At 41.0% G+C, this 14992-nt stretch overlaps 1 protein-coding gene across 2 annotated transcripts; it reads left to right on the forward strand.

Annotated features, from left to right (window-relative positions):
* The first annotated feature begins 455 nt into the window (after positions 1 to 455).
* tefb (TEF transcription factor, PAR bZIP family member b) lies at positions 456 to 14864 on the forward strand. Of its 2 annotated transcripts, none has more exons than XM_078268824.1 (4): positions 456 to 720; positions 7334 to 7849; positions 9218 to 9435; positions 10064 to 14864. In XM_078268824.1, exons 1-4 carry the CDS (start codon positions 615 to 617, stop codon positions 10277 to 10279), a joined length of 1056 nt encoding a protein of 351 aa, XP_078124950.1. In that variant the 5' UTR covers positions 456 to 614; the 3' UTR covers positions 10280 to 14864. The 2 variants fall into 2 exon arrangements, with proteins under 2 accessions (XP_078124950.1, XP_078124949.1); XM_078268823.1 differs by lacking the exon at positions 456 to 720 and adding an exon at positions 6268 to 6635.
* The last annotated feature ends 128 nt before the right edge of the window (positions 14865 to 14992 follow it).

The raw sequence follows: 14992 nt of genomic DNA on the forward strand, positions 1-14992 counted from the left end.
AAATTGTCCAGGTCAGACTCGAACCCTGGACCTTCTGCGTCAAAGCATACACCTCTATGTATGTGTGCCTGTTCTACCAACTGAGCTAACCCGGCCACAACCTGTGAGCTATTTACTATACTTGTAATGTATGGAGTATTTTTACAATGTGGTATTGCTAATACTTCCTCAGAAGCTTCAAGTAAATACAATGTTTATTGTACTTTTAAAGCCATCACCTTTTTGGTGCACTACTCAAATAGGTCACTAGATGGCGTGGGGCGCTCACGTGGACCTGGCCGGGAGCTTCCTCTTGCTTGCACGTGCAGAAATGTGCTCGGCTAAATAGGGTTGTTGTTGTCCTCCTGTCAGAGCCCGCCTCTGCTTTCTCATAGGCTCTGCGGTGTGACTGACAGGCGTGTGCTCAGCTGTCATCAAATCAACATGTTGCAGGGGGTGTGGCTTCCCATACAAGTTGTTTGGGTTTGAACACATGCAGGCGCCTGTTCCTCGTGATGTGACTTGCTGCAAAGTTGGTTAAAAGTGACTGAATCAGCTGCTGGTTCACATTCTGAGCGTTTCTCATTCAGTTGGACTCTCTTTCAGACATCAGATACTTTCACAGGTTGGTCATCATGTCAACTGCTAACCAAATCATCTTTGGAGATAGGAGCGACGTTCCTGATCTCCTCAAGTCGTTGGCTGACTGTCCCTTCTCCTTCCCTCCCTTTGATGACACAGGTAAGAAGGACCCCCAGGGTCCATGTGATAGGATATTTACCTATAGATGTTTTTATAACATTACATTAGGTGTATGAAACCCATGAACAAAATAGGCATACCTTTTGTAATTGTTACTCATGGATGGAATTTGAGTGAAAAAATGATTCACCTTTTTGCTGGGGACCCCTTGGAACACCCTCAAGGACCCCTGGAGGGTCCCCGGACCCCACTTTCGGAAACACTGCTCTAAAGTATTGTGCAATTTGAAGGTACTTGTACTTGTGTAATGTTATTGAGTCATTTTATGCTACTTTACTTCTATGCCACCACATTTCGGAGAGAAATGTACCATTTACTGCATTTGTGACTAAACATTTTTGCAAAGTAGCTAAAATTAGCTTTAGCTCGACCACCAACTATATCACCAGTAATCCAATCGGTGACCATTCTGCTGACTAATGAGTACTTTTACCTTTTGAGGGTCTAAGTAGTTTTGTTAAAAGTTCTTAAGTGAAATTAAAAATGTAGGATTAATATTTTTATACTGAAGTATTGCTACTCTCCAGATTAGACTGAGTGCATAGTTCCATCAATGGAGAAAACAGGTAATGCAGCATTTTGTATTTCTATGCTCGCCTAAGACGCCCAGTTCGTATAATATTACAACACTTTTCATCAGTTGGCTATAGGCTCAACCTCATTCAATTGTTAGCTTCTCCAGCGATAAAGGGACTACAGATATTAATTTAAATGAAAATCTTTGAGATTTAGCAAAAGATCCCAGTACTTCGTCCACCAAATGCAGACAATAAATCCAGATGTATGAGCAACTGTAAAACACCTCACAACCCTCTTTACAATGGGAAATCAGGAAATGTCTGGTTTCCCTCACTCCTGCTGCAATCAGGAACTCCTCCATTGTTTTGATTACTATAGTAAAGGTAGGTGATCATCATCACCCTGTTGCAGGTTTAGGCCTATATGGAAATGTGGCCAGCTGCACTCAAACTGTGGAACAAGTGATCAAAGGTATGAGCCACTTTAAGTCAGCATACTGTGTGCTGTTTCTCCATGCAGTAACAACGCAGCAGCCTGAAACTGATGCAACAACACTGAAACAGTCCTAACTCACGGTTTCATCACATCATTAGTTTCTTTGTGCACTTGGTTCTTCTATTATACTTTTTGCTTACTTGCTTCTTTCTTTATATGATTATTTTTTTGGCATTTTGATGCGATAGTTGACAGTAGAGATGGAAAGGAATCATAAGGTGAGACTGACGGGAATCATATGCAACAAAGGCCCCCAGCTGTAATTAAACCAGTTCACATGTTATAGACCACTAGGCCACAGGAATAGCCCTTTCTTTCTTTTGAGTGTTTTTTTTTTTTTTTCTTCCGCTGACCGGTACTGCAAGTGTCAACATTTTTTATTGTTGCATTCGCTGACCTAATTTGCTAATAAACTGCCGGTATGCAAATTAAGTATTTGGACATGGCTGTATAAACTCTTAAAGGGCCCTTAATCTGCAGGGTTGATGCTTGTTCAGGGGATTAGGCGGATGGGCCAGTGGGTCCCTGACCCCGCTAGACAATGCTGGGATTGAGATTCAGCATGTAGAAGACAGAAGACAACTAACATCTTGTTTTTGGTACATGTATGAAATGTGAATGATGTATGAAAAACATTTTTTTTCAATATATCTTTATTGAGCATCAATAATAATACAGAACATCCACAATGGGACTGCAGGAAATGTGCACATTTGTATCACTGGAAAACCTATATCAAATGTAAACAAATAGCATAATTCATAAAATTACATTTACTTGCGCTGCCAACATTGATCCATTTGCTGCCATATTTTCTACTTGTGCTGACATAAGCCAAAAACAAGATGAGCTGAGTTTTTGCAGTAAATTGCACAATATTAACGTAGAGCAGAATACCATTAACCTGCATGTTTCAAGCATGACAAATTGCATCTCTGTATTGACAGTCTAGTTTGTTGTACCTGGTAATAATATGACATGACACCTTGCTGTCTGCCCTTCACGGTCATTGCAGATCATTTTTTCTTCCTGTGATATGTCTTACAACGCCTCAACAAGGAGTGAAGTTCAGCAGAGAAACTTCAGATCCTCATTTGCCCCGGAGCCGTACGTCGAGCACACTGTGTTATCTCGTCATGCTAAATGCTCATACTGTGGTGTGTGTTTTGTAAAAATTGTAAAACCGCAAAGCCCCTCCTCCTTTAGAGAGGACACTGAAATAATACGTTCTTAATAATACAAACTAACGTTCTGTTAAAATTCTTGTTTGGCTTCCATAGATTGAATTTAACGTTCAATCAGCAGTACGCAAAGAAAACTTTGTACATGTTTGTCTTTAAAGGTCCAGTGTGTAACGTGTTTAGTTGTTCATTATCAAAATCTGTGTTGCCCGTTTACAAACTTGTTCTTTTTCATGAATATTTACCTCCACCATCACTTCCAGGTATTCCTTTTGGCTTGAAATTTTACATTTGCATTTGCATGAACTGAGGTAGACGCTCCATATTCATGCTCCGTCTTGAAATACGTTAGCAAGTAAGAGACATACAGGACACACTGCTCCGCCTTTCGCGTTTTCGCTGTCACATGATAAACTCCTAGGTGCTGCTAATGCTGCTAATGGGTATCGTAGCTTCCCGGCCCGGGAAGTTTGAAGAAGGAAACATGGAGGACCACACGTATTCAAAATCAAAATTTTAGGAACAAGAGTCTTCTTCTTCGCCCAGAAAAAGAAAACAGATATTGAAAAGAGCAAGAGACCGGCTTTTTGAAGCGTGAAGGCTACAGTAGCTGTAACACGTACTTTGAACTGCGTGGCGCGAGAGAGTTGATTGCGATGTATGATCTCAACGCTAGATGGGAGAAATTCCTACACATTGGACCATTAAACAAATGGTGGACCACAAGGCCACCCCATATCTCTGAGCTACTTTTATGAGAGTAAATATAATGTTTCCATTAATGTCAACGGACAGTAGAGGGCACCGAGAAGTGTTTATTCTAAGAATTACGGTGTAATTCTCAACCAGCGGATGATTGCATGTTTTGCACACAGCAGACTTGAGCCCAAGGCTTGTCTTGTTTTTTCAACAAGCTCTGCAGGATATTTAGCAAGTAACAGGACTGTATACTGTAAACGTTTGCACAAGTACAGGCAAGGTAGGCTACTACATAATCGAATTCATGTTTGTGGGTTACTGTGCAACACACGCAGCCAGACTGACCTTGATATTCATCATCCTCACAAACAGGGAGTCTCAAGCTATATGTTCCAGTTTTATACTATAGTAATTCTAAGCAAGTTTGGCGTTTTGTATTGTGTTTATGCTTGAACACTGACAAAACAAAGTCATCTCAAAACAGTTTGCGTGCAAACTAAGTGACATTTTAACTGGATTGCAGTGTACACTCTATGGTTTAAAATAGATTCTACATGTTTCAGAGAAATTAATGTGGTGTAATAAGTAATATGGTTTCCTATGGTGCAGCACTCGCAAAGCAATTTGCTACCGTGCTCAACTGTTGATTGATAGGCACCATGGATGAATTAGCAGCAACCTCTGTGTTGAATAGCTCAGAGCTGGGTTTTGACCTTGTCAGTGGTGTTTTCAACCTTTAAACCACGAGTTAGGGAGATACAATTTACCAAAAATACAATTGACAAGTTAAATGGATTAAAAAATGGATTAAAAAAAAAAAGATGTATTTTTTTTGTAATACTTTGAAAATTGTATCGAATTTGGTTTAGGGCTGCAGCTAACGTTTATTTTCAAAGTCAATTCATCCGTCGATTATTTTCTCGATTAGTTGTTTGGACTATAAAATGTCAGAAAGTGGTGAAAAATGTCGATCAGTGTTTGCCAAAAGCCCAAGCTGACATCTTCAAATGTCTTGTTTTGTCCAAAACTCAAACATCTTCAGTTTACTGTCATAGAGGTGTGAAGACACTAGGGAAAAAAAATCACATTTTAAGAAGCTGGAATCAAGAGAATTTTTAATAAATTACTCAGACCGACTAATCAATTTATCAAAATAGTTGGCGATTCATTTAATAGCTGACGACTAATCGATTCATCTTTTGCAGCTCTAATTTGGGTTTGTGGCAAGTCAAAAATGTTCTCATGTGGTACTCACGGATTTAGACTAGACTTATTACTCGGCATTTCAAACATCCTGACCTCAAGTGTAACAGGCATCACAGTAGCCTATTAGGTGGTACATGCATGGAACTGGCTCCAATCTAGAGACGTTTGCAGGTATATTCCCCATTCCTCGACACTTTCAATTATCAAATCAAGTTAAAATTGTTTTTGTTTTTTTTAAAGGGCTGCTGAGGCGTCTTGTAAAGACACGGGTCTTTTCTCTGCCTAGTCTAGTGCACCATAAATAGATAAGACGGAAATGTAAAGAGTACAGTGTACAGCAGTCTTGTCTTCAAGCCTCTCTGTTTCCTCTCCGCTGGGACAGTTACAGCACACACACACGGCATGTTGTTGACCGTGTGGTTATGGTGAATTTGTGAAAAAAAAGCAAGATTTGGTGTGTTTACATTAGTGGGCTGTGCGGTTTGAACATCGTGTTCCTGAAATTACACGTCCTGCTGAAGAGAACGAGAGACTGTCGCGCGCAATATAGCAGCGCTTGCATGGAAACGTGAGATTATGATGCGAAAGATTTCATTAGCATAAAAATGTACTTCGTTAACAATATACGGTTCAGCGAAATAATGGATGGAATTGAGTTCAAACCGGTTCAAACGTGACGACGTAGCCTACAGACAACGCATTTTAGAGGGTTACTTAAAATAGTTTTGGGAGCTAAACATTCTTTAGCTCTAGTCTATGGTTATATATGTGGTCCAAATGATCGTTTTGTCAGGACATAGAAACGAAAAAATTATATTATTAGAAAGACACGTCGTAACGTGAGTATTGTGAACTCTGTTACCTTTGGGTCCCCGTGCCAGCTGTTTAAACGACGGGCGCGTGACCGTCTTTCGAATAGCCCGCACGTGCTAAATATCTAAAGCTACGCCCTTTGACAGATTGTACTTTCACGTGAGTAGGATGAGGGAGGGGGCACGTGTTTTGCCACGAGTATTTTCTTGTGGCGGATGCAAGCGACAAAAAAAAACTGTGTGTGCGCGTGAAGTTCAATCTGTGGTCATGATGAAAGTGTGCAATGCTTCAGCTGGATGCTCCTCGCATCCTTTACCTGCAGGTTGTATGCGCGAGTACAGCAGTGACACTTCCCACTTAAAACGATATTAATATGCTGACTGCATGGGACTGTATGTTCCTGTTGAAGCTCACGTTCCGTACATCCTTTTCTATATAAAGAATTGAATCTTTATGTGGAGTATTTGCGGCCAATGCAGTCCTAGAACCACTACAGGAACAAAGAAGAGCGCCCATGTACTCTGTGCAGTCACATTAACATGGACAGTACTGTCGACCAATCACATTCTAGTATTCCACGAGTGGGCGGGGCACGTACTCATGAATATCCAACAAGCGCACTCTGTCGGCAGTGGCACAGAGAACAAGGCGTCCGTGTAGTGTTGTTTTTGCACCCTAAAGCGTTGATATTGACAAACAGGCCTGAAGGCAGCACTAGTGGTGAAACAAGCGACCATTCGCGTCTGTTCCTGAAGCTTTCATTCATTCCCGGTGGAGGACGCCGCTCTCGGTACCGTTAGGAACATCTCCCCTGTTTGCTCGAAGCTTAGCGGCGAACAATGTCTGGCAAAGCAGCGGTGACAGTGGCGCTTAAGACCAGTGGTAACGTCGTTAAAGCGGATCCGCAGAAGTCATACCCTTTTGTGTTAAAGAAGATCATGGACATCCCTCCTCCCAACATCCTGGAGGAAGGCGACGACGGTAAGATCAGAACGCGAAAACGAGCGCTCCTTTCGGTTTCTGCCTTATTAATTAACGGCGAGTTTGTTGACTGTTTTGACGCTTATATGCTCAACTACATGTGCTCAGTCCTCAAATATGCGTCAAGCGTCGTTAATTGTATTTGGATGAAATTATGGCTGTTAATTAGGTCGGGTTAGGACGGACACGCTTTATGTTGCACGGAGCCAGATTCATCCGAGGCTGCAAGAAAAGAACAAAAAGTTCCAACTCCTCTCTGCTGCTCTCAAAGCACCGCACACACACTGGGAGGACACTTGAAGACAAAGACACTGTCTTTTCATTACACACATCGGTTTAGTGTTATTTGGTCCCTGGTTTGTGTGGTGTTTTGTGTTTGGTGTTGCATGTGTGGAACAAGCAGATAGGGCTCTTTCCTGTTTTTCTTTTTTTGCCTTTTCTCGTCTACTTTCTGGTTTCCTTCTGCATTTTATTCTATCTAGGAATCTACTTTCTTACTTTGGTTTTAACCCTCTTTTTTTTTTTTTTTGGTCAGATGTCACAAAGCCACCATACACCCCAATTGGCTTTTCCTGTGTGTACACCTGTCACTCTCTAAAGAGGGACCCATGTTGTCATGTGTACACAGGGAAACCTTTCCCTCACAGCAAGCAGCCATTTATTTAACCACTGTTCCCTCATCTTGCCTTTTAATGCAGAAATCGAGAAAGAGAAGCTGTGCTCATCGGAAGATGTGGAGGGAGGTGGGGCTGGAGCAGCCAGTGCTGGTGGAGGTTCTAGAGGAGGCAGCGGTGGTGGTGGAGCATCAGCCTCCTTGACCCCAGCCATTTGGGACAAGACCATTCCCTATGATGGGGAGACCTTCCACTTGGAGTACATGGACCTGGATGAGTTCCTCCTGGAGAACGGGATCCCTGCGAGCCTGGAGGAGGAGGAGCTGCAGAAGACTCTGGCCTCGGTGGGACTCAAAGGCAAATACATCCCTAAGGTTACTTCTACCGCTACTACTACTTCTGCTGCAGCCCCTGCCCCCACCTCGGCATCAGCCCCCTCCATCCCCGCCACCTCTACGGTCACCTCAGATCCAGAGGAAGCGGTGACAGTCACTACGTTACAACCAGCCAAGCTAGAAGAAGAGGAAGAGGAAGGACAAGAAGATGACTCTTTGTCTGAGGAGGCAAGAGCAGAAGTGGAAGTGAAAGAGGAGAAAACGGGTGAGGAAAAAGATTTATAAATGTACTGTTTTTGGATATACAGTTCCTGGCTATATATTTATGATATTTCAGATAACTCATACTGTTTTAAAATTCTTCTTTCATGTTCCTTTTTTTTTTTTTTAAATCCCCCATTACTATTGGACTCAATAGTTTTAGAAAAATAACGGTCCCCACTAAACATCACTGTGATCTGTAGAAACCTGCAACACTTTGTTGAGAAGAAGAAAACAAAAATCACATTACCTGTTGACTAAAATATCTACAAGCTCAGCTACAACCAAAAATCAATATAAAGTGTCTGAGGGAAAATCAACTCTTCCTGTCCCTGACAATGTTCCGTATATATTCTAATATCTGTAACTGTATATAGGGCTGCAAATAAGGATTTTTTTTTTTTTAATGATACATTTTTTATAATTTTTATATTTTTAAAAATACAGAACAAACAACTACAATCAAACAAGAACCAAAACCCTCTCCCACCCCCCACCCTCTGCGGTCTCGGGGAAAACAAAACAAACCAATATACAAGAAAACTAAAATCACACCTTGCCTAGTCGCTCTCCTCTAGTTCTTGTGATGCTGAGGTCATTAGGACTGATACTTGTGCTGCTGCGTTTTTCCACAGGTCTATAGTCGATGATTTGGCTTTGTTAATCCTTGCTGTAGAGAGCTCAAGCATAATTATGTCTATGAAGTACGCCAAAGCGTTGAGCTATCATTTTCTTGGTTGCAGTTGATCCGGCTAGCCAGATTTTCCTCTGTCTCCCAAGCAGGTGTAATTTAGAGTCGTCATTAAGTAACAAAACAATCTGGTCAGTAGGAATTCAACATCCTATCACATCAGATATTATTGATGTTGTTTTATTCCAGAACTCATGCACCTGTTCACACTCCCAGACCCTGTGCTGGAAAGTTTGTTCAGGTTGACAGAACGTGCAATAGGGAGTAGGAATGACTTCAGAGACGTATCTCTAAATAAGGATTCTTTTCATAATCAATATCTATTATTGTTTGGATTATTTGATAAATAAGGAAACATGTTTTTCATCATTATCAAAGTAATGTTTTCAAGCTGCGTACTTTATTTGACATTCAGTAACCAGAAAATGTTTATTTACTTGACAGGTCACATAAACTGTAACAATATTAGTGCTCAACCGATAAATTAAGTCTAAACATTTGTACCATACATCCTACTGTCCCTTAATCTCCTGTGTGCTAATAGATATAAAGAGAACATTTAGGCAGCAGGCAGTTTCGTTTATCACACGCATTCTTGTACCCAACAATAAACGTAGGTAGTTTTGTGTTATTGGAGTGGCCTCTTGTATCCAAGCTTACTTTGTCTCTCCACACCCGTAGATTGTATCCCTGTAGAACGTCACACTCCCTCCCCCATCGACCCAGAAGCCATTGAGGTGGACATTAACTTCCAGCCCGACCCCACAGACCTGGTCCTGTCCAGTGTGCCGGGGGGAGAGCTGTTCAACCCGCGCAAACACAAGTTCTCTGACGAGGAGCTGAAACCGCAGCCCATGATCAAGAAGGCCAAGAAAGTGTTTGTTCCTGATGAACAGAAGGTAGGCCAATTTAAACACACGTGCAGTGTCTTTTGGGTACAAACACATTTGTCTGTTCCAAAACGGAAAACTGTCAACAAATGACGACTGGGGAGCACGCGCCCATATATAGAGGTTCACTCCTCGACGCAGAGGGCCCGGGTTAGACTCCGACCTGCTGCCCTTTGCTGCATGTCATTCCCCCCCTTTCTCTCCCCTTTCATGTCTTCTTTCCTGTCAAAATAAAGGCCGAAAATGCCCCAAAAAAATAATCAAATGACGACCGGGAGAGTTACTCATAATTATTGTAGTGTGTTGTAGGTCACTGATGGCTTATGGTTATAAAGATATATAAATGACATAGTGGCTATATAATTTGTATTTTTATTCAAATGAATCAAACACAGATGCCAACTTTCTGATTTTAATAATTAAAAACTGTTAAAAATAAATAAGTAAACATTATGTTTACTACAAAAAGGGATGACTAAGTGTGATTGCAGTTGGACTGAACACAGTGGTGGATTAGAGATCAAAGATGGGGGTGGATGTGTTCACAATACAGATCTCTCGTTAATGTTGGTTATGGTCAACTCTACCTCTCCCGTTCTATCTTTTTTTCCATTCACCTTCACTGTCATTCCCTCAGGATGACAAATATTGGTCCAGGAGAAAGAAGAACAATGTGGCAGCAAAGCGTTCTCGTGACGCCCGGCGGCTGAAGGAGAACCAGATCACGGTGCGCGCCTCCTTCCTGGAGCGGGAAAACGCAGCGCTGCGGCAGCAAGTGGCCGAGCTGCGGAAGGACTGCGGTCGCTGCAAGAACACCCTGACCCGATATGAGGCTAAGTATGGTCCGCTGTAAAAAGAAAAGGAAAAAAGAACACTAGAAAAACCCACAAATTATCAATGAGACAAAAAGCAGAACTCTCTTCCCCGCAGAATTCAACACAGACACAAACCACCAAGGAAATCAAAATGTTGCGTTGTTGTCTTTGCCGACCTCCAGTCACTGTGTCGAGCTCCAGCTGTTGTTTGAACGCGATGCTGGAGTTCTGGATACACACTGGCAGGCAGTGAGGCATGATGGGAGTGGTGATCACAGGAAGGCCTGTGGAGGGCGCCTGGCTCATACACTCAAGAGAGGAAGAGGACGGTTGTGGACACTCCCATGGTCAAACACACATGGAAAATCTGGTCTGTCTTAAGACAGTTTTCAAGAAAGTCAGGAAATATGAAAAGAGCAGTCTGGTACAAAAGAATCCCAGGCTTTTAAATACTACACAAATCAGTTTTTATCACTGCACACAGCACTTCTTCTTAGTGGACCAAAGCATGAGTAACGTCAGTTAGAAGTCCTGTATTTAGAACGGTGCACACTTGTCGTCCGTCCCTTACATTTCCTTGTGTTGCACCTATGTTTTTGTCTGTACTTCCTTTCAAAATACTCCGGCTGAGGCTCAGACGATGGCAGGATTGAAGAGGAACAAATGAGTACACGGATGAAAGAGCAGGGGACAGATTCGCAGTAGCACTTCCAGCCTGAAGAGAAAGATGGCAAAGACCTCAGGTCGGCAGAGGAGAAAAGGACGAGAGTCCGTTAGTTCTTCCTTTTTATACCAATGACACAAATGGAAGGTCCATAGTACATAAAAAAAAAATTGACAATATTTACAAAACGTCTTATAACCCACATGCACACCAAAACTGTATACTGTATATAGTCATCTCCCTGCCCCACATAGATACAGTATGTGCGTGTATCAGTGTGTAATCCATTTTTGCACTTTCTCTTAAAAAAAACACAGTATGTAAAGATTACAGATTACAGTGGTGGCAGGTATCTAGATAGATGCTTTATCCCCAGAGGGAAATTCACATGAGCCGTACACACATAAAAAAATACACTGAACAAAGAATAGTGCAGGGAATCAATCTAATAACAAAATCAAAAACAACTAACTTATTTACCACCACCACCACCATTGGAGACACAGTAGCTTATTAGGGGGAAAAAACATGCATGACCTACAATTTAAAGCTACTGTGATCTAGTTACCTTTTCTACTAACCTTAGATCAGCTTCCAAGAGCAAACAAAACAAGATGTTGTTAAAGAAGGCAGACTTTGGGTTTCCTTGAAAGATGATATTTTATAAACGAAGAGAGAGTTTGTAGTTTCTTTTGTAAGTTAGGTTTGAAGAAGGCATATGTCTGGTGATCTACAGAGCCCTCACAGGTGGAGGGGTATGTTCATGCGTAGGGATGTTTATTTTACTGCCCACTGCAGGTAGAGGGCGCTAGAGCCACTACCTGTCTGGTCATGGTGTAGTGATGGCTGGGTTGATTTTTTAAAAAGGAAAAAAAGATTTAACCAGGCCCAAAGTTGACTGCTTCTAAACCTTGTAAATAAAAGTCTCATGGTCTTTACTACCTAAGACAGGGGTTCTGACTGTATCTTTATTAACCTAATACTATTCCTTTTATTTGCCAATAGTCAAAGAGTGCTGTACTTAATACTGATGGTAATAATGCATCTGTTGATTGTGATGTACAACAATACGTCAGATTATTCTATTTCCATTGAGGAACAATACTTCTAATGAAACCATTGCAGGGAATATAAATGGATAGACTGTGCTTTTGGATGTTTGTTTTAAAAACGGATTTCTATAGATTTTCTTTTTTTCTCTATAGACATACAGCATGTGTCTGAACATACAAAGGACAGGGCACACTCTTATATACCTCATCCAACACTTCCTGTTTTGAATAATTAAAAGTTTGGTAGGGCAACAAAGTGGTGTTGGTTGAAGCAGAGAGCACAAAGGAAGCCGCTTAGTTCCATTTGGCAAAACCTTGACTCCCCAGTTGATAAATTGAGTTCTTTTTGCTCAACTGGTCTGAGTCTGTGACCAAATTAGTAAATACATTACAGACTGTTCTGGGACTCTATATCTTAAGTGTCTTTGGCTGATGCACATTTTGTGATCGGTCGGCCTGCACTCATAATCGATGTAATCTTGGAAAGAAAATAAATGTGGCAATAAATAATGTGTTATGTAATGCTCGTTTTCTTTCAGTGATGATGTATGTACAATTGTTAATGATGTACTAAATAGAAATGCCCCCAAAAGTCATTTGTGCTTCCAGTTTAGATCCTCTGTAGTCTAGGATCCTAATGCATGAAACCCAGTAAACTTGTATTTTCTTTTTCTTGAATATTTTACACCAAGTGTACTTATGTCTGTGAACCATCACTAAAAACTACATATGTTTTTGGATGGGTAGGTTGATGGTCTCTTGTACAGTTCTGTTGAAAGAAAAAAGCAGGACATCTTTGCTGTGATGTCCTGTGTTTATGACTTCATGACTTGCATAATAGCTCCACCTATCCTTGTGCAGCCAGTGCTTGATCTTGGGGCGAACATCAGCTGAAAACGGCATCTTTTGATCACTGTGTGGATTGTTTTCTATTTACTAAATATTGATCTACATCTAGATACACTGGATCAGGTGGTGATTTCGTGTTTTCTTGGTGGATTCTGTTTGTTTCCTGTAGTTTAAGATAACAATGTGTTTTATGTTGCATTGACATTCAAACTTGGCATTGACTTTATTATGCTGTTTTATACATCAATGTGGTTGATGAATGCAAACTTTTAGTTTTCTTAACTAAATTAACAATGTTCTGCATCAGGCTGACAAAAGGAACTGGCCAAGAGTCTTTTAGAAGACAGAAATCAAGATTGTTGATAGTACTGCAAATGGTATGTAGCATCCCTTTCTTTAATGTGAAGCACCTCATGGAACAGGCTTGTAACTCAAACTCTCAAACCTGCTCATTGTTGTTCAGCAGGCTGTAGATTATCCAGTTCATCACATGCCAACCTGTGCCACCAATTGGAAAAGAAGATAATAGCAGCAGTGGTTAAGATCTGCAGCCATCTGTCTTCACCTACAGACAAAGATAGTAACAGCTGCTGCACTTAAAGGGTAACTACTGTTTTTTTTCAACCTGGACCCTATTTTCCTATGTTTTTGTGTCTAAGTGGCTGATGGAAACAACAAGCTTGGAATTGGTCCAGTATTAAGCGAGATCGCTGCAGTCGGCAGCGGCGAAACAAGCTACAATGTAAGTTAATAGGGCAATTGTCCAGCTTGTATTTACCTTCACAGAAGTGCTCGTTTTGCCGCTGACAGGCTCAGATTAATATTCTAAGTGTCTGACAACATTATGGAAAGGATCCCTACAGAGATGCACCTTTAAAACCTCTCTGAGACGTTTCTGTTTAACCAGAAACAGCTCTGAAGTTGCTAGCGCTAAACCTACCAGACTCCATGTAAAAAAAGCAATACTTTTAGCGTGTATAGAGCCAGCATATTTTCAATGTAAATCGGTAAACTATGTGTTTATTTCAAACAAAACTAGAGTTGTGATGGTTGGAAAAGTGGAAAGATGACCCAAAATGGCTTTTCATAGTTTTTTTGTTTCTGTCGACTTTGAATGATGTGTATTTTACCACGCTAAAATTGCTGTTCATTTACATGGAGTCTGGTGGGTTTAGCGAACGCGATTTCGCGGATGTTTTTATGTTCAAAAAACACTCTTTAACAGAAAGGTCGACCTCCTTAGAAATCCTTTCCATAATGTTGTCGGACACTTAGACTATTAATCTGAGCCTGTCAGCAGCAAAAGGAGCACTTTTGTGAAGGTAAATACAAGCTGGACAATTGCTCTATTAACTTACATTGTAGCTTGTTTCGCCGCTGCCGGCTGCAGCGATCTTGCCTAATACTGGACCAATGTCAAAGATTGTTGTTCCCATCAGTCACGAGATTTTTTTATTTAACAATTATTTTGCCTTCTAAAAAAATATTAAACATGATTGTTTAACAGCGGACGTCAGTAACATTAACCTCAATGTGTGAAATGAAGCTTCGTCAGGCACTTCATTAGGAAATTGAGCATGAAAGTGTTGACTGACCTGTCCAGAGTGAGAGATTTTACCAACCATAAAATCTGGTGCAGGATGGCAAGTTAAAAAATGTCACACAAAAAGCATTAAAAAAAAACTGCAGTTGTAATACTCAACTGCCTGCAGGTGGCACAAGTTTCAAAGTGCTATTGTTTCCGTTGCCTGTAGGTGGTGCAAACTAGCATCTACCACTGCTGTTTTCAGCTTCTGGCCTGGAACTGTTGGCACTGGCTTTGGGTGCTGTGCATCAATGACACAATGTCCTTGTTTGCAATTCAAAGTAGCTACAATACGCCTGAAAAAATGTTGACAAGTCTATTGATTTTAAAGTTTTGCTTTATTTTCTCTTTTTATATAAACATGTTTTTGTTTAGTGTTTTTGTATTGTCCTAACCATGTTCATGCAACTGCAGTACCATGTCCTAATTGTATCTTTTATCATGCAATTGAAATAAATTGGGATTTAATGACATGTGGGCTCTTTACTTGACCTTACCCTAGTCGTCAAGCAGCTGCTCTAACAGGAGACACACTGGTGCTGAGAGACAAAAACAATAGATGATTAAAAGTAGCCCAGTTTGGTGGACGGATGGAGACGTC

The sequence above is a fragment of the Sander vitreus genome, chromosome 15, assembly GCF_031162955.1.
Source record: "Sander vitreus isolate 19-12246 chromosome 15, sanVit1, whole genome shotgun sequence".
NCBI classification, from domain to species: Eukaryota; Metazoa; Chordata; class Actinopteri; order Perciformes; family Percidae; genus Sander; species Sander vitreus.

Coding starts and splice junctions, on each gene's coding strand:
- tefb (XM_078268823.1), top strand. CDS start 6,494: ATGTCTGGCAAAGCAGCGGTGACAGTGGCGCTTAAGACCAGTGGTAAC. Junction 7,850..9,217: donor AGTGAAAGAGGAGAAAACGG/GTGAGGAAAAAG, acceptor CCACACCCGTAG/ATTGTATCCCTGTAGAACGT. Junction 9,436..10,063: donor TTGTTCCTGATGAACAGAAG/GTAGGCCAATTT, acceptor TCATTCCCTCAG/GATGACAAATATTGGTCCAG.